The following is a 20,077-nucleotide window of genomic DNA, read 5'->3' as shown; positions in this document are numbered from 1 at the left end:
TCCAAGAGGTGCATTCAAGAAACAGTTGGTTACTTACTTACAGTTTTTTATAATTTCTCGAATGAAATTTCTTTGTTGTGCATACAAGAGGTGAATTTACGAAAGAGTTTGTTACTTACTTACAGTTTTTTCATAGTTCCTTGAATAAGATTTTTATATTATGTATTCAAGAGGTGAATTCAAGAAAAAGTTTGTTATTTACAATTTTTTCCTAATTCTTTGAATGAAATTTCTGTATTGTGTATCCAAGAGGTGAATTCAAGAAAGAGTTTATTACTTACTTCCAATTTTTTATAGTTACTTGATTGAAATTTCTGTAATGTGTATCCAAGAGGTGAATTCAAGAAACTATTGGTTACTTACTTGCAATTTTTTCATAATTTCTTGAATGAAATGTCTTTATTGTGCATATAAGAGGTGAATTCCAGAAAGAGTTTGTTCCTTGATTACAATTTTTTCATCATTCCTTGAATAACCTTTCTATATTGTGTATTCAAGAGGTGAGTTCAAGAACGATTTTGTTACTTACTTGCAATTTTTTCATAATTTCTTGAATGAGATTTCTGTATTGTGTATTCAAGAGGTGAATTCAAGAAGAAGTTTGTTACTTACTTACAATTTTTCCATAATTTCTCGAATGAAATGTCTTTAATTTGCATACAAGAGGTGAATTCAAGAAAGAGTTTTTTACTTACTTACAGTTTTTCATAACTCCTTGAATCAAATTTTATATTGTGTATTGAAGAAGTGAGTTCAAGAAGGAGTTTGTTACTTACTTACAATTTTTTCATAATTTCTTGAATGAAATTTCTATATTGTGTATCCAAGAGGTGAATTCAAAAAAGAGTTTGTTACTTACTTACAATTTTTTCATGATTTCTTGAATGAAATTTCTGTATTATGTATCCAAGAGGTGGACTCAAGAAAGAGTTTATCACTTACTTTCAATATTTTCATAGTTTCTTGATTGAAATTTCTGTTATGTGTATTCTAGAGAGGAATTCAAAAAACAGTTTGCTACTTACTAACAATTTCTTCATAGTTTCTTGACTGTAATATTTGTACTGTCATCGAAGAGGTGAATTCACGAATTAGTTTGTTACTTACTTAAAATTATTTCATAGGTCCTGGAATGAAGTATCTATATTGAGTATTCAAGAGGTGAATTCCAGAGCGAGTTTTTTACTTACTTACATTTTTTTTTAATCTTTCGAATGAAATTTCTATATTGTGTATCCAAGAGGCGAATTCAAGGAATAGTTTCTTACTTACTTACAATTTTTCATAGTTTATCGAATGAAATTTCTGTATTGTGCATTCAAAAGATGAATTCAGGAAAAAGTTTGTTACTTACTTAAAATTATTTCATAATTTCTCGAATGAAATTTCTGTATTGTGCATGCAAGGGGTGAATTCAAGAAAGAGTTTGTTGCTTAGTTACAGTTTTCATATTTTCTTGATTGAAATTTCTGTATTGTGTATCCAATAGGTGAATTCAAGAGGGAGTTTTCTACTTACTTAAAATTTTTCATCATTTCTCGAATATAATGTCTTTATTGTGCATACAAGAGGTGAACTCAAGAAAGAGTTTGTTACTTACTTACAGTTTTTCATAATTCCTTGAATAAAATTTCTATATTGTGCATTCAAGAGGTGAATTCAAAATGGAGTTTGTTACTTACTTACAATTTTTTATAATTTCTTGAATGAAATTTCTGTATTGTGCATCCAAGAGGAGAATCCAAAAAAGAGTTTGTTACTTACTTACAATGTTTTCATAATTTTTTGAATGAAATTTCTGTATTGTGTATCCAAGAGGTGGATTCAAGAAAGAGTTTTTACTTACTTACAATTTTCCATAGTTTTTTGATTCAAATTTCTGTATTGTGTATCTAAGAGGTGCATTCAAGAAAATGTTGGTTTACTTACTTACAGTTTTTTCATAATTTATCGAATGAAATGTCTTTGTTGTGCATGCAAGAGGTGAATTTACGAAAGAGTTAGTTACTTACTTACAATTTTTTCTTAATTTTTGGAATGAAATTTCTGCATTGTATATCCAAGAGGTGAATTCAAGAAAGAGTTTGTTACTTACAATTTTTCCTGATTTCTTGAATGAAATTTCTGCATTATGTATCCAAGAGGTGAACTCAAGAAAGAGTTTATCACTTACTTACAATATTTTCATAGTTTCTTGATTGAAATTTCAGTATTGTGTATCCAAGAGGTGAATTCAAGAAAGAGTTGGTTACTTACTTGCAATTTTTTCATAATTTATCGAATGAAATGTCTTTATTTTGGATACGAGAGGTGAATTCCCGAAAGAGTTTGTTCCTTACTTAAAGTTTTTTTCAAAATTCCTTGAATAAAATTTCTATATTGTGTATACAAGAGGTGAATTCAAGAAAGAGTTTGTTACTTACTTACAGTTTTTCATAATTCCTTGAATAAAATTTCTATATTCTTTATTCAAGAGGTGAATTCAAGAAAGAGTTTGTTACTTACTTACAATTTTGTCATGATTTCTCGAATGAGATTTCTGTATTGTGTATCCAAGAGGTGAATTCAAAAAAGAGTTTGTTACTTACTTACAATTTTTCATAATTTCTTGAATGAAATTTCTGCATTATGTATCCAAGAGGTGAGTTCAAGAAAGAGTTTGTTAGTTACCTACAATTTTTCGTAGTTTCTCGAATGAAATTTCTATATTTTGCATCCAAGAAGTGAGTTCATGAAACAGCTTGTTATTTACTTACATATTTTCATAATTTCTCGAATGCAATTTCTGTATTGTGCATACAAGAGGTGAATTCAAGAAAGAGTTTGTTACTTACTTAAAATTTTTCATAATTCCTTGAATAAAATTAATATATTTTGTATTCAAGAGGTGAATTCAAGAAGGAGTTTGTTACTTACTTACAATTTTTTCATAATTTCTTGAATGAAATTTCTGTATTTTGTATCCAAGAGGTGAATTCAAAAAAGAGTTTGTTACTTACTTACAATCTTTTCATAATTTTTTTAATGAAATTTCTGCATTGTGTATCTTAGAGGTGAATTCAAGAAAGAGTTTGTTACTTGCTTACAATTTTTTATAGTTTCTTGATTGAAATTTCTGTATTGTTATCCAAGAGGTGAATTCAAGAAACAGTTGGTTACTTAGTTACAATTTTTTCATAATTTCTCGAATGAAATGTTTTTCTTTTGTGCATAAAAGAGGTGAATTCACGAAAGAGATGTGAATTCACGAGATTTTGTTACTTACTTACAGTTTTTTCATAATTCCTTGAATAAAATTTCTATATTGTGTATTCAAGAGGTGAATTCAAGAAAGAGTTTGTTACTTACTTACAATTTTTTCATAATTTCTCGAATGAGATGTCTGTATTGTGTATCCAAGAGGCGAATTCAAAAACGAGTTTGTTACTTACTTACGATTTTTCATAATTTCTCGAATGAAATTTCTATATTGTGCATCCAAGAGGTGAATTCAAGAAAGAGTTTGTTATTTATATACAATTTTTCATAATTTCTCGAATGAAATTTCTATATTGCGCTTCCAAAAGGTGAATTCAAAACGGGGTTTGTTACTTACTGACTTGCAATTTTTTCATAGTTTCTTCATTGAAATCATTATAATGTGTATCCTAGAGGTGAATTCAAGAAACAGTTGGTTACTTGCTTACAATTTTTTCATAATTTTTCAAATGAAATGTCTTTATTGTGCATACAAGAGGTGAATTCAAGAAAGAGTTTGTTACTTACTTACAGTTTTTCATAATTCCTTGAATAAAATTAATATATTGTGGATTCAAGAGGTGAATCCAAGAATGAGTTTGTTAATTACTTACAATTTTTTCATAATTTCTTGAATGAAATTTCTGTATTGTGTATCTGAGGTGAATTCAAAAATGAGTTTGCTACTTACTTACAATTTTTTCATAGTTTTTTGAGTGAAATTTCTGCACTTTGTATCCAAGAGGCGAATTCAAGAAAGATATTGTTACTTACTTACAATTTTTCATAATTTCTTGATTGAAATTTCTGTATTGTGTATCCAAGAGGTGAATTCAAGAAACAGTTGGTTACTTACTTACAATTTTTCATAATTTCTTGAATGAAATGTCTTTATTGTGCGTACAAGAAGTGAAGTCAAGAAAGAGTTTGTTACTTACTTACAATTTTTTATAATTTCTCGAATGAAATGTCTGTATTGTGTATCCAAGAGGCGAATTCAAGAAAGAGTTTGTTACTTACTTACTTACAATTTTTTCATAATTTCTCGAATGAAATTTCTGTATTGTGTATCCAAGAGGTGAATTCAAGAAAGAGTTTGTTGCTTACTTAAAATTTTTTCATAATTTCTTGATTGAAATATCTGTATTGTGTATCCAAGATGCGTATTCAAGAAAGACTTGGTTACTTACTTACGATTTTTTCATAATTTCTTGAATGAAATTTCTGTATTGTGTATCCATGAGGTGAATTCAAGAAGGAATTTGTTACTTACTTAATTTTTCATAATTTATCGTATGAAATGTCTGTATTCTGTATCCAAGAGGCATATTCAAGAAAGAGTTTGAAACTTACTTACAATTTTTTCATAATTTTTTGAATTAGATTTCTGTATTTTGTATCCTTGAGGTAAATTCAAGAAGGAGTTTGTTACTTACTTAATTATTTCATAATTTCTTGAATGAAATTCCTGTATTGTATATCCAAGAGGCAAATTCAGGAAAGAGTTTGTTAGTTACTTACAATTTTTCATAATTTCTTGAATGAAATTTTGGTATTGTGGATCCAAATGGTGAAAACAAGAAAGAGTTTGTTGCTTACTTACAATTTTTCATAGTTTCTTGATTGAAATTTTTGTATTTTGTTTCCAAGAGATGAATTCAAGAAACAGTTGGTTACTTACTTACAATTTTTATGTAATTTCCTGGATGAAATTTCCGTGTTGTGTGTCCAAGAGGCAAATTCAAGAAGGAGTTTGTTACTTACTTACAATTTTTTTCATAATTTCTTGAGTTAATAAAACTATTCTAAAGAATAAAGACGGGCTAAGCTTAAAGATATTTATTGCTTAAATATACAAAAAACGATTTTTCGAAAAAAAACACATATTTACATAAAAATAATACTTAAAGTTCACTGTTAAACATCCACAAACGAGGATCCCATGATATAGAATACTTCTTACCGTGTCTTATGCACTTATCACGATCAAGAATGTCCCTAGGTAACCACTGCTCGAAGAACCTAATCTCCTCTTCAGGACGGTGATAAGGCCCTTCGAATTTAGGACACTTAAATTCTTCTAAATTGAAAAGTGGAATCCTAAGGTCACAGTTTCGAATTAAAACTTTATCTGTAGGTACGCTACCCTTTACGTATAGTGCTTCAACCCTGAAAAAGCTGCAAATTTCACTGACTTCTTCCTGAACATTTCTCAGTTCTAGACCACTTTATTATGTGGTGTAATCACTCTATCATTGAATCCCAGTCTGTTTATACGGCGTAATGTAGTACTCCATAAGCTTTTGTCATACTCAAACATATTATAGTTCACTATCCAATGATAACAGCCAATTTTATCCAGTTCGATAGACAATACTAAAAATGCACATTCAAAAATAACACCACAAGATGATTTTTTCAAACTAATACATTCAGTGTCATGTAGTCCTATTATTCTGGAAGCTATTAATGTAATATTTAAGCAGAGAAGTACTTCAACAAACTTTTATATCTTTGCTCAAGGTTAAAAAGACTTATGACTAGGGGGAGGAGTCGTAAAACCATCTGAATTCCTTGTAGGGAGGAGTCATAAAACCTGTAGAATTCATCGTGGGGAGGAATCATAAGACTCTCGGTGTCTATTGCATGCAAATGAAAAATAGAAATTGTTACGTAGCTTATCTTCAAAAATATTACATGTTTGTTAATATCATACATCTTCAACTTTTTAATAGATATTCTAAGCGTTTGAGGTGCTAGCGTACTCTAAAATTAATGGAAATATAACAAAGTAATGTATAGTATATTTTTAATGAAGTAATGACACGTAAAATATTAATATAAAAATTTGTTTCATACGTTATTATATATTATTAACATTGTTGAACAACTTTAGACATTCTGAATCTGCATCATAAAATAATTCATCATGTTCTCTCTTGATAATGCCCTCTGTAGAGATTTCCATCTTGTCTTTGTCTCTTCTTTATATCTTTCTTTTCTGTTATATCGAACCTCCTTTTGTGAGAGCTTCCTTGTGCTCCTGATCTTCCTTGTAATGGAGAGGATGTCCATTGTTTGTATTGTTTCTTGTGATACTAGTCACTCTCTTCCACTGCACTAACTGATGAGATTACCCTTTTCTCACCATTTCATCAAAGATTCTTCTTCTCAATTCACGTAGATTGTCCTCTTCTATTTCATTTTTCATGATTTCTAAATTTGCTGCATTACTCTCATGCAAATTACTGAGGTCATGATAGTGGACATTACAAATAGCACACTCACAATAAAAAGATATTTCTTACTGTACACTTTGATCCATGTTATAATCTGCTATGTTGTTGTTTGATGTAACTTTAGTTCTCAAATGGTATGGCCGAGTGGTGTCAATAATCGGCCATAAAGTACCACATGGAAAAAACGTGTCGTGTCTGTCAGGAAGCATAACGTATGATTGGTACCGCTGCAAGCATATTTCATGTCATACTGAGAAAAAGTTGGAAGGGAGGGGGGTAACCTAAAATGCAATGTTACTTTTCCAGGGATACCTAAAAACCAATTCATCAATCCATTAACATATTCAGTTCAAACATCCCATTATCCCATTAGAACAACAGATTTTATTTTTTCTGGTCACGGTGCTTTAACAGTAAATAAAGGGTCAATGTTGGAGGATCTTACTCCAACTCAAACCCCGAATCTTACTATAAAGTGGTACTTGAAAGTTTATATTAAACTAAAATCATGGACAAAACGAAAAAAAACATGATAAAAATCAAAGTGTTGCTATCGCAATCAAATTATCCTATTTCTTGGGATGGTCTCTGCCCAACTTAACTCTTGAATCTTACTATGAAGTGGTACTTGAAAGTCCCCCCACCCTCCGAAAAAATGATAAGCAGCATTTAGTAGGGTTTTTTTCAAACTATGAATAAAGTAAATTCACTATTTTGAATTTTCAGATATTTCACCGTGCTGTCTTTGTGAACTTAACAGTCATGTATACTATCAATAAGAGATTGAAAACATTTAAAAGGCGAAGTTTAAACTCTGTAGATTCATCTGAAATTTAATTTCTGTGTCTGAAGTTTGCTCAGTGCTTAAAAACAATGAACAATTCAACGTTTCGTAAACGACTTTCAAACTGTATCAATCTGCTTTAAATTAAACAGTCAGAAAATGTGCTTGAAAATAGATGTCTGGTGTGTTTTAATTTTTAAAGTGATGGTAATTTCTTTTTTAATATTGATTTTATTGCTGGATGTTTGCATGAATAGTTGAAGTGGAAGTGCCTAAGGTTAGTAAATAGAAAATTCATAATGAGGAAACATTTTAGGCCATGGGGTACTTTTAAAAGATATCATACTAAATTATATCTTTTGATTTTGTTAAGCAACAAAGTGTCGGAATTCAAAGTTCAAAGCATTCGCTTGTCTAGGTCCCGAAAGATGAGGTCTGATATGACGTTCTGATAACTTTTATCTTACAAATTTATAACTCTCAATGGGACTTCTATATTGAAAATTGGGGGGGTTGTCCTCAAAACGTTGGAGGGAGGGGACCCCTTGGGGGTTGGGGAGAGGGGTTCCTTGGAGGTTGAGGTTCTTGATGGTTAGGGCCATTGGTGCTTACGGTCCTTGATGGTTCATACCCATAATCGTCTCACTATTTGATTTCTAAGGATTTCTAAGGATTGTTCTGAATTTATTTATTACAATTCTTTTCTTGGCATCCAAATTTTTATTGTCGATCAATTTCTCAGTCACCATCTTTATTCATTCTTAAACAATACTGAAGAAAAAAAACCCACTGTGTATCGTTTGATTTCGACAAAGAAATTACTTAAAATTCAAGCTAATAAATTTCCCAGAAATCTGGTCTGATGTCACTTAACCCTGTATTTTTAGCCGTCAGATTGGCCTAGAAATAGGCTTTGTGATCTTGTACTAGTAGTATTCTAGTGGATGTTGTTATTTCTGAAAACTAAAACCCAACTTTATTAGAGAATCAAATATTATTAATAAAACCAGATGTATTTTAAACGTGGACGTTCTTATTTCCGAAAACTAAGACCCAACTTTATTAAAATAGCATATATTATTTTAAAGGTGGATGTTCGTATTTCTTGAAAATAAAACCCGACCTTACTAAAAAAAATCAAATATTATTAATACAGTCACATGTATTTTAGATGTGGATGTTCTTATTTCTGAAAATTAAAACCCAACTTTATTAACAAATCCAAAATTATTAATAAAATCACATGTATTTTAAACATGGAAGTTCTTATTTCTTGAAACTAAGATCAAAATTTATTAAAAAATTAAATGCTGTTAATAAAATCACATTTATTTTAAACGGTGATGTTCTTATTTCTGAAAACTAAAACCCAACTTTATTTAAAAAAGAATCAAATATTATTACTAATATCTCATGTATTTTAAACTTGGGTGTTCTTATTTCTGAAAACTAAAACCCATCTTTATTAAAAAAAATCAAGTATCATTAATAAAACCAGATGTATTTTAAACGTGGATGTTCATATTTCTGAAGACTAAAACCCAACTTTATTAGAAAAAAATCAAATATTATTAATATGTTGGAGAGTATTATACAGTATTACACAGAACACAGCCAAGTGTATTATATAGAACACAGCCATGGAGTAAAGCTAAGTCAACTCAAATGTCTCACTCTGTTTCGCCCAAATCATCCTCTAAAATGTCTCAAACTGTTTCGCTCTTTCTGAAAACTAAAACCCAACTTTATTAGAAAATCAAATATTATTAATAAAATCACATGTATTTTAAGCGTGGACGTTCTTGTTTCTGAAAACTAAAACCCAACTTCATTACAAAATCAAATATTATTAATAAAATCAGATAAATGAAACTCAGAGAGGAAAGAAAATGAACAAAATGAAAAATAAAATCAAAAAAGGTGAAAAAATGTGGATTTTGTCAGCGTGTGGAAAACCATGAAGAAGAAGAAATAAGCAAATATTTCGACAAGGACTTCCACCAATTAGTCCTCAGTGCCAAACAAAAAAGAAAAAGAAAAAAACAGAACGAAAATCTAACCTTTCGAAGTTTACCCGACAAAGACAGAACAGACACTAAATAAAAACCAGGCAGGAATCAATGAAAAAGAATTTACCAAGATGATTGAGCAAGAATCATTTGCATTGCAATAGTTTTAGCTGGTCTACAGTTTCGATCTTCAGCCCTCTGATTGGCTGTGATCTTGTCCCCCCTGAAATTAGAGAAACTTCTCTACTAACGTCCTCAAGTTTAACCTGAGCCTTAGCAACCTTCCGTGCTATTTAAGCCTGCAGGGGCATATAAACAATTTGGGCCGAGTCGCTTCTCACTTACTTTTTATTATCAAATACTATTTGAAAAGAAAAACCACTAAAAATCCTTTATTTTTATCTTTTATTTATTGAATTAACCAAACTTCACTTTTGAAACCTAACAGCTATTTATACTTAGAGCGCAATCTTAATTTTTTTTACATAATCTTCGTTAAAAATAAATAATTTTATGAGAAGAGATCCGCCTTTTATGTGATTCTATTTGATATTACGATTAGAAAATAAATGAAACCAAAACAAAATGAAATTAAAAAAAAATGACTAAAAAGAAGTTTAGTTACTGCCTCCTCCCCCTCCACTAATTGTATGAGTTCTAAGGCCCTTTCCGCCATTTGAGCATTGTTCAATGTAAATTATACAAAATAATTTTTATATTTATTATTTTGAAAAATATAAAATATAAATAAATCTTGAATTGCTCCGTTTCTAGAGATTAATATCTTTGCATAAATTTATTTTTTTAGTTCTTTCCAGTAATCTTTTTTATTAAATTGATTCATTTTGTATATGTCGTTGATGTCTTGAGAAACAAATCACACTGTTAAAAATACAAATAGTTTTCATTCAAACGCAAATGATGCAAAAAGCTATAGAGCTTTTACGGTTAGAGAAGGGAAAAAATGGGCAGTAACTAAAGTCCTGCTTGATGTATATTTTCCGTTTTAAGTTTGACTATAATGTTCAATTTATTTTTTTCTCGTTTTAATATTTATCAATATCTGTTATCTTTATGTTTGAAATGGGCAATTATTTTAATTTCTGTATGTTTTGAGTTTTATTCTTAAATTGTAATTTATGATCTTTATGAGTTTGAATTATTGCAGGATTTTTATTCTGCTGGCCTTAAGTTTGATATGGCTCTTTAAGTGTCTTTGAAAAACCTCTTTTTCGGAACGTTTTTTTTTATTTACCGGCAAACTCTATCACTATACACCATAGTTATTTATCGCTAGAATCTATACGTAAGCAGTGTAAAATTAAGACTATGTGTAACAACAATGTAAAATTAACAAGTAAACAACAATGATTATGTACCCCCAAAGCCAAGGTAAACATACATATATGGCCGCTTAGTTAATCATGCAATATACCTTGACTAAATATATATTTACACAATATATTATACAATTGACGATCATATAACGGTTCACTCTGCTCCCTGTAATGGCCTAATTGCTAACCATTGAAAACAAATTAAAAAGTATGTTAATGAACGTACAGGCTAAATTTGACCTCATGATTTTATAAGCAAGTTTTCTTTTTGTTTCCGCATAATAGTAAATAATCATTTCTTGTGATGTACTTATTGTTTTCTACTTGTTACATTTTAGAGTTTCAGATACTATTGCCAAAGGTTACTGCCCACTTACTGTTCATTATAATGAGACGTATAAAATCTCTTGATATTGGTAAGTAAAGTGGCAGCCTGAAGTCAAGCAGAAACTTCTGCCTGTTTTTCTTCCCTTTCTTCATTCCCCCTCGGTATAATAATTAAAGACATCAAACCAAGGCATAATTACTTCAAACGAACCAGACAAAACTTGATTGAAAGTTCTTATAGAATCTAAGACATCTTTGCTAAAACCATTAACACTCTCGGGTAATTCAATAGGCTGTAACATCATTAGGCGATACAAGGGACGAGGTGATTTAATGTCAGTAGACTTCACAGTTAGGTCTGTAAAATATAGATTCAAATCACTCCATAGAAATTTTTCAGTCTCTTTTAAACCAAAATATGAAAAAAGATTTCTACCAAATAGATGATATTCACCTGAACAGTTTTTGTCGAACATTGAACCGACCGAGGAATCCATGAACTTTGAGGAATCCATACTATGAACTAGATCCACTTTAATCGATCTGGACCATAAAGCAAAACTTGAGTTATGTCTGGTCTGTCGGTTACGAGTTGAAGGATGATTGTGAGCGATGATGGGCATTATAGGGAAAAACAGTGTTTCTATAATAAAAATCAGAGTCTCAACTAAAAATGAAAAGGGATGACCCTGAACTTTTTCAAATTTGGTGTTTTTTTCCAAAGCACGGGTCATTTCGATAACAGATTTTGTTTCTATTTGCCTTTTCCAGTCTCTCAAATATTCTTCAATTTTAGCACTACCTAGCTCAATTTTTACTTGTTTTTTCAATTTACCGCAGTTAACAACGATTTTCGTATAATCGTCAAAATTATTAAGGATTCCATTCAAAAATAATACTATTTGCCATAATATAACCATTTTTATGACTAAACTTTTGAAATGAGATTCCGAGTCAAAATCGCAGCGAAGCTCTTTTAAGAAACTTTTAAAAAATTGAAGTTTGATACTCTGTTGATTTGTCTTGGAACTCTTGTTTTTTTCTTTTTTTACCGGTGTTTTTGTTAGTTTTTTTTTGCGACTCTCAGCTCTTACAAAATGGTACCTAAAATACAAGAAGTAAAAAGGAAATGTCCAATCTAGATAAGGACTGTTGTAAATTTCTACAAATTTCAATCTTTCGATTTCTGTAAAGATTTCTTCTAGTTTATATTTTTTTTTGTAAGAGCTATCTGGACGAATTTCTGGTGAACAGGTTTTGAAACGGTCTGCTATTTTAGCAAGTAACATATCCCCATCTGTATAGACAACGGTAACACTGGTGACCGCCCTACTTATTGCTTCCGTAAGGTCATCTATAAGATCAATGTGTCTAAGCTTTTCATCATCAGAGGCATAAGTTAGACTAGTTACTAAGTTAATGAACTCTACATTAATCCTGGCAGAAATCGGGCAGAATGATCCTTTCTCGTTACTCATCCTATTATATAAGTTCCATGTTTCTGAAATTATTTTGTCTCTGTCTGGAAACGAGAACGAATTGTTAAGAACGCATACGATAACGTGATTAAACTCAATTCCTCTTAGTGAAAATGTTTCACCAATGTGTGTTCGTTCATAGGCAGCGCTTATGAGATGTGCATCTTCAATTTCTAGGTCTTCATCTCCAATATTTAAAGCAGTCATGAGATAGTCCAAATCTTTTAAGAAGTTCGGAGTTACACGATCGTCTTTTTCGGCACTAGAATAAAAAATGATGATATAAATGATATGATTTTTACGAAACCTGCATAATATACTCTTATAGCCTAAATATCCTCACTCATCTAGGTACCTTAAGATACATCTATTAAAAATACTGTTCAATTGGGCTTTTTTCTTTAATATTACTCTCAAAATAAAGTAAGAAACACGATGTGGATGCATGTTTATTAATTGACCATTTTTAGAGCCCTTGGCCCCGAGTATCAGATAAATGTCCTATTTCTTTGTTTCTTTTGCTAAATTAAATTATTCCCGCTTTGGGACTCCCTGGTATGCCCCCTCCCCTTTTATTTTTACTTTGCAATCTTTGGTATTCCCTTTTAGCTTAATATTTTTTCTCGCATAATGACTAATTACCTTGGATAGTAGTTAAAATTAATTTAAAAAAAACAGTTCAATTACTTCGCGGTTATTAAAAAATATTTAGTTTTATGCTCATGTTTTAAGATAATTTTAATTGTATACTGAAAGTTACTAATGCCATAAATGGTTGCAAGACTATTAAAAGTTTTATAGATTCGTTTAGTGTTGTCAGGCAACACACTCACCTTTGACTCTTAAATCAATAATCCTGTTTTTTATGCTTGACTTTTGTGTTTTCAGTAAAGCGCTAGTTTCGTATAATCATAAAAGCATAGGGAAACATAATTAGTGCGTTTATTTGTACTATTTATATTAATATATAATAAATTGGCTGTGAAGTATTAATTTTTGTCCGTTTTAAGTTTCAACTTCACTCTTTACTTCCCTCGGAAAAATTTTGTTTTTTAAAATTAATCTTTGTTTTTTTTTTATTAAAATTTAATGCAGAAACATTCTGCATTTTATGTCAATGCAGAAACATAAGATTGTTCGTTTTATGTTTTAATGCCACTTCTTAGTTTCAGTTGAAAACTTATCTTTAATAAAATTTCTAATTTTCACCGATCTAGGGGAGACAAGACAGCTCTAAAAAATACTGCAAACAACCTTGACAGCTACGAAAAACTTTCAGTCTGTAACATAAAGTTCATTATCCATGCTTCACAGAACAATGCATGTTTTTCATGAACGTTTGTTTTTCGATGAGCAAAAACCTGTTTTTGCTCGGCCGACTTTGCCTGAAAAAGCCATAATAAAGACAGGGCTTTATAATGTATTACGGTAATTACTTGGCTAAAAAAAAAAAAAAAAAAAAAAAAAAAAAAAAAAAAAAAAACTGTCTTCCTATTTTAGTAACTGAAATAAATGAGCACTTGAACAAGGTCTAGACCCTACTCATCCATCCAGTTCCCTAGGACAAAACAGTATATCCAATCCGATAATCCGGAAATCAAGTCCAAATTAGAGCAAAATAAACATAAATAAATATACGTTAGTGTTCTGAAACCAATCCATAACACCTTAAATCTACAAAAACATTATATTTCCCATGTGATCACTACATATAGTGGCTCATCAGATGAAAACTCATTGCCTAAATTGGTTTCGGCGCTTAAATTTCATTATCCAGGCAAAAGTTCATTACCCAGGCCATAATCTGGCATATCCCTATGTAGTGAAACCTATGGAATAATCATAAAAAAAATCCAAAATATCCCAAAAATATAAAAATATATACCCCAGAAAAAAAAATTTCAAACATCTTTAACCAGCCTTCAATTAACACTGAGAGCCAAACCTTCAGCCAATTTAAATCCAAGTAATTACATAGCACTAGACATCCCCCGGAACAATTTCACTTTCACTCAAATTCTAAGAATAAATTCCAAATATCATACTTTAATCTTTACACATATGTCGCAACCAACCCAAAACTGCCGGGAAGAGAAATCATACTCATCCAACAGGTGACCTTAAAATATCATTCAAGAGAACTTAATAACTTTTATTATACTTATGAAAATTTTATTATACTAAAAACAAAGCTTTTTAAATTGCCAAGCGAATTTATTGACGGAAAAACCTCTTACAATTAGCTTCTTGCTTAGTAACATACATCCGATTCTATAGTTGATGTAATTAGTACAAATTCTTGTATATCTAAACAATTAGGAAAAATAACATGAATATGTTATATACGAAGTAATATTACTTTTTGGAAAAGGAAAATCAATTATTTCAAAATTAAAATCGTCTGTTTTATTATATATTTTAAAAATTATTTCATTATTAGGTGCCACAATAATCTCTAAATCTATAAAATGATCAAAATTCCCATTTCCATTACTGGATTCCAGCTTTAACGCTGGTGGATATATTTTACTTGAAATCTCTAAAACACTTAAACAAATTATCACCAGAAGGTAATCTTAATATCTTTAACTATTTGAGAGCAAATACTTTATGTTACTTGGATTCCTTTTATTTATCATATAATCATATCCTAAATAATTTAAAACAGGTCCACTGTAACTGGACTGGCATTATCCCCCATAGGGATTCAATACTCTGATTACATAGATTACCATTAATTTTTATAGAAGAGTTGAACAGAACAAATTTTAGTAGATTAAAAAACTTATCTAGGCTATAGCGTCTTCAACTAGTGGTACTATTTAAACAATTAGTCCATTTCGTCCTCTTATAATACGCATCAATTTTTAAAAACGCCCAATTAGACAAAAGAGAACCTTTCTTAATAATATTTGTTAAATTCATAAATTCTAAATTAATTGGTGAATTTGTATATAATGTAGTGAAATCAAACGAGTCCACTCTTTTGGCTGAAACTAAAGCAAGAGAGTCTATTACATGCAGCGAATTATTAAGGCTCCAGTATGGATTAAACTTAGAAAATTTTTTAATTCCCGAGCAATATGCCTTAAATTTATTTTTGATTTCTCCTAAAATACACGACAGGTCAGTAGCCGCAACTCTTGTCGGGCATCTTGCTGCACCCGCAATAACGCGTGGTTCCGGGGGATTTTTATGAAATTTTGCCGTCCAATATAAAAACGGAAATTTTTATCATTATCATTAACCTTAATATTAAATTTTTTAAAAAGTGTATCCTCTATTCCAATCAATAGACTATTATTAACATCTTGAACCTTTTTATATGTATTTGTTGTACTAAGCTCCTTTGTCAAAACATCACAATATAGCTTCTGACAAATTATTGCAAAATTATTATTCGCTTTATCAATGGGTACAATTACAAAATCCCTCTTTATATTAGCAATCGCTTGTTTTATCTTAGAATTATAAAAAATTACCTCATTATCATGTTTATTTGTCCTATTATTTATCTTATCTCTAACCTTATTAATAATTAAATTTTTCCAGTTCCGAAAACTATTTTTATTAATTTTCTCTTTTTTGCACCAATTATCGATAAATATTTCTAGAATATTATTTAACCCCCAAAGCAGATTCGAGGGTTTTAGATGATTTGAAAGACGGAATTTAGCCCCCATTTTCATTATATTCTGCAATTCAATTTGCTTTATTATTGCTAAGTCACCTGTAATAATATGTTACAAATGATAACAATTGGTCACACTTACAAATAGGTTTCCAATTACTATCCTTGTCAAAATTCTTAAGTATTAAATTATAATTAAAAATCATTTGTCCTATCGTTTTTGAAAACTTATATGTTATGATCGGATTATTCTTATGCTGTAAATTACTAGGAAGGGCCTGTTTTACGTCAGCCTGGTTTAAAATACCTGGTAAATTTAAATCCTCTATTTGTTTACTTATAAAAGTTATAGGTAGATATAATATCTTCTCCTTATTAACAGTCTTATTAGACTTTTTATCTTTTGAAATACATTTAGTTCTAGCTAGAATACATACTGTATCTAGCTGTTTATTTATAGTTAATCGCTTCTTATGAATTTTACTTGATTGCACATTCCCACAAAGTGCACTTTCGGTTGTTTCCCCAACTTTTTTAAATGAAAAAAGTGCCCTTTCCATTGAAATAACCCAAAAAAGGTGACTTCACTACTTGATTTGCAAGGATTTCTAAGGGTTGTTCTGAATTTCATTATTAAAATTTTTTTCTTGACATCTACATTTCTATTAGTATCAATTTTTTAGTATACTATAACATTAGACCATATTTTATATTGACAACACATTTCAAACGGTACTTGTGTATTATACGGAACACATCGGTGAAGTAAAGCTAGGTCAACTCACAGGGCTATTTTATAATCGTTAACCATTCCCATAGATTAATGCTATTCAAAATTTATAATAAATAAGCTATGAGTTAACAACTCTTTCGGGTTTACCTTAACTGATAATCAGTTTAACCCTTTTTTACCATCTTGATACGGTCCAACCACCAATTAGGGATATTGACAATCCTATTATTCAATAAACACTTAAGATCGTCCATGCATTCTAATTCACAAATGCAATACCCTTTTTCGAAAATAGAGTTATTTTTTAGGTAAATGAGGTGACACAATATGCCATCAATTCTAGACAAGATGCAAGGTACCTTCAGCCTAGAGGCAATTAGTGTTTGAAAATTTTTGATTCAGAAACATGCGCGGCTTGGATGTATCTTTAGTAAAAAACATTATTTATACGAGAAACATGATTTTCTTACCCTATGATTGAAACTCGTATTTTTTACTGAAGGCACAATAAACCTTTTGAATACGTAATGTGTACCAATCCTAGTAATATCCCATGGTAATGCATGTACTCGTGCTCTTTGAAAAGGTGTAGAGCTTCCATAGAAGTATTACATATATGCGAGGGGCTACTCGCTCTCTTTGAAAAGGTATAGAGCTTCCATAGAAATGTCTTCCTAGTGCTTCCATAGAAGTATAATGTAACACTCTACTGACGCAGTAGGTTTTAGACTTTTACAGTGAGAGAAGGAGGTCATACCCAAACTCTTGTTTGTGGTGATTTTTGTTCGTTTCAAGCTTGATTTGCATATTTAATTTAAGTTTCATTCGTTTTAAGATTTATTTATTCATTTACATTAATATATATTGTATGTTTGTTTGCATCGATTGTTTATTTAATTTCTGTTCGTTTTAAGTTTCATTTATAGTTCAATAGGAAAATATTTTTTGTTTGTTTTAAGCTTGATTTTCATTTTCAATCTAAGCATTATTCGCTTTAAGATTTATTTATTCATTTATATTATTACTTGTTTTATGCTTTTGCTATGATTGTTTATTTAATTTCTGTTCGTTTTGGGTTACATTTATTCTTTAATAGTAATTTCTGGCCGTTTTGAGCTTGAATTTTTAAAGGTATTTGTATCTGCTGAGCTTAAGTTTAAAATGGCCTTTACTTTTCTTTGAAAAACTTATTTTTTGGAATTTTTTTTTAATTAATTTTTGTTCGTTTTTGATTGAAAAAAGATTCAAGTTTTTAAAAATTCTTTATTTCAAAATCAAACTTAAAAAAAAATCAAATATTCATCAAAGTGTCAAAACTGATATCAAAATAACAATATCAAAGGGAAAAAAAGGGTTTGTGTCAACCTCGGACTTTTTATTATCTGATGTTTGAACTATTTTTCACAAAATTGCTATCTCAAAACTTTTATCGGATGGGTTTGGGGAAAAGGGGCGTGGGAGTACTAGATTGAGCTTCGGTCTGTTTTGACTCTTTAAAAGTGAACTAGAACTTTATATCTTCAATCAAATGAGCCCCCTCTGAAGTTTATATGAGTATCCCTTTTATAAGAACCATATATATCCCCTGAATATAACTTATAATGCCTGTCCCTGGGTCCTGAGGGGTTGTGTCGACCCTGGAGTTTTAATATCTGATGGTTGAACTATTTTTAACAAAAGGATAACCTGAAATTTTTATCAGATGGGTTTGTCCATCCGATACACCCAATGGCGTGGAGGGCGGGAAGGGTTAGTTTCCCTCTGATATTTTTTCCCTCTGAGAAAATGAACTACAACGTTTAATTTCCATTCAAATGAACCCTCTCTGAAGTATTTACGTGCATACCTTCCATAAGAACCATATATGCCCCCAGAACAATACTTACAACGCCTGCCCCTGCCCTGGGGGGGTGGGCTGTGTCGACACAGGAGCTTTTCTTATCTGACCTTTGAACTATTTTTAACGAAACGACCATACGTAAAGGAGTTTTGTTACATGATCTTTGATCTATTTTAAACATAAAGTCTAATGGGAGGATGGGCGTGGGAGGGGGATTAGTCTCCATCCAATCACTTTCGACTATTAAGAAGGGCATCAGCCCTTTCTATTTTCAATCGAATGAGCCCTTTTCGAAGTTCCTATGACAACTCCTTTAATACAAAGTGCCCTAATCTAAACAACAACAACAACAAAAAATAATACATTATATCCACATCGATCTTTACTATAAAAAATTCAAGCCTTCCAATTACTTTCGACTATTAAAAAGGGGACTAGGCCTTTTGAATTCCAATTGAATGAGCCTTTTTCGAGTTTCTACGACAACACTTCCTATAAACACCTTATATGCCCCCAGGGCATAAATTACAACTCTTACCCTAAGGGCTGTAAGGGTGGTTGTCATCCTCTAAGATCTAATTTCCAAAACTTTCAACTACGTTACACAAAATGGCTATCTCAAAATTTTGATTGGATGTGTCTGGGAAAATGGTGGGCGTGAGAGGGGCATTAGTCTTTCTCCAATCACTTTCAATTATTAAAAAAGGCATTAGCCCTTTCAATTTCCAATCAAATGAGCCCTTTTGAAGTTTCTACGACAACGATTTAAATAAAAACTTTATATGCCCTCAGGGGATAACTTACAACCCTCGCCCGGAGGACTGGGGGGGGGGGTTCATCCTCACAGACCTAATTTCCAAAACTTTCTACTACGTTGAACAAAATGGCTATTTGAAAATTTTGATTGGATGTGTTTGGGGGAATGGTGGGCGTGAGAAAGGGGTTAGTTACCGTCCAATCACTTTCAACTATTAAAAAGGGCACTATCCCTCTCAATTTCCAATTGAACGAGCACCTTTTGAAGTTTTTGAACTCTATCATTAAAAACCTTATATGCCCCCTGGGCATAACTTACAACCTTTGCCCTGGGGACTCTCGGGGGTTTGTCGTCCTTAAATACCTTATTTCAAGAACTTTCAACGACGTTGAACAAAATGGCTGTCTCTAAGCTTTGATTGAATGTGTTTTGGGGAAATGGAGGGCGTGAGAGAAGGGTTAATCACTCTCCACTCACTTTCGACTATTAAAAAGGGCAATTTCAATTTCCAATCAAATGAGCCCCTTTTGAAATTTCTACAACACAACTTTCTATATAAACCTTATAGACCCCCAGGACACAATTTACAACCCTTGCACTAAAAGCTCTGATGGGGTTTTTATCCTAAAAGACCTAATTTCCCGAACTTTCGACTACGTTGAACAAAATACATGTCTCAAAATTTTGATTGGATGTGTTTGGGGA

The 20,077-nt window shown here is 30.9% G+C and overlaps 1 protein-coding gene across 4 annotated transcripts in view; it reads right to left on the bottom strand.

Annotated features, from left to right (window-relative positions):
• LOC148955585 (uncharacterized) overlaps nucleotides 1-20,077 on the bottom strand; it is a 136,665-nt gene that overhangs the window by 22,416 nt on the left and 94,172 nt on the right. For 3 of the 4 annotated variants that reach the window (XM_089103085.1, XM_089103076.1, XM_089103101.1), the window contains exon 4: nucleotides 11,388-12,673. In XM_089103085.1, coding sequence (XP_088959211.1) covers nucleotides 11,388-12,673 — 1,286 coding nt within the window. Of the gene's footprint in view, nucleotides 1-8,801; nucleotides 12,674-20,077 lie in introns of those variants that run through there. The other variant, XM_089103092.1, reaches the window with a different exon arrangement.

This window comes from Artemia sp. Qi Xiang Cuo, chromosome 2 (genome assembly GCF_049724085.1).
Source record: "Artemia sp. Qi Xiang Cuo chromosome 2, ASM4972408v1, whole genome shotgun sequence".
Classification (NCBI taxonomy): domain Eukaryota; kingdom Metazoa; phylum Arthropoda; class Branchiopoda; order Anostraca; family Artemiidae; genus Artemia; species Artemia sp. Qi Xiang Cuo.
This window is presented reverse-complemented; position numbering and strand designations above follow the sequence as displayed.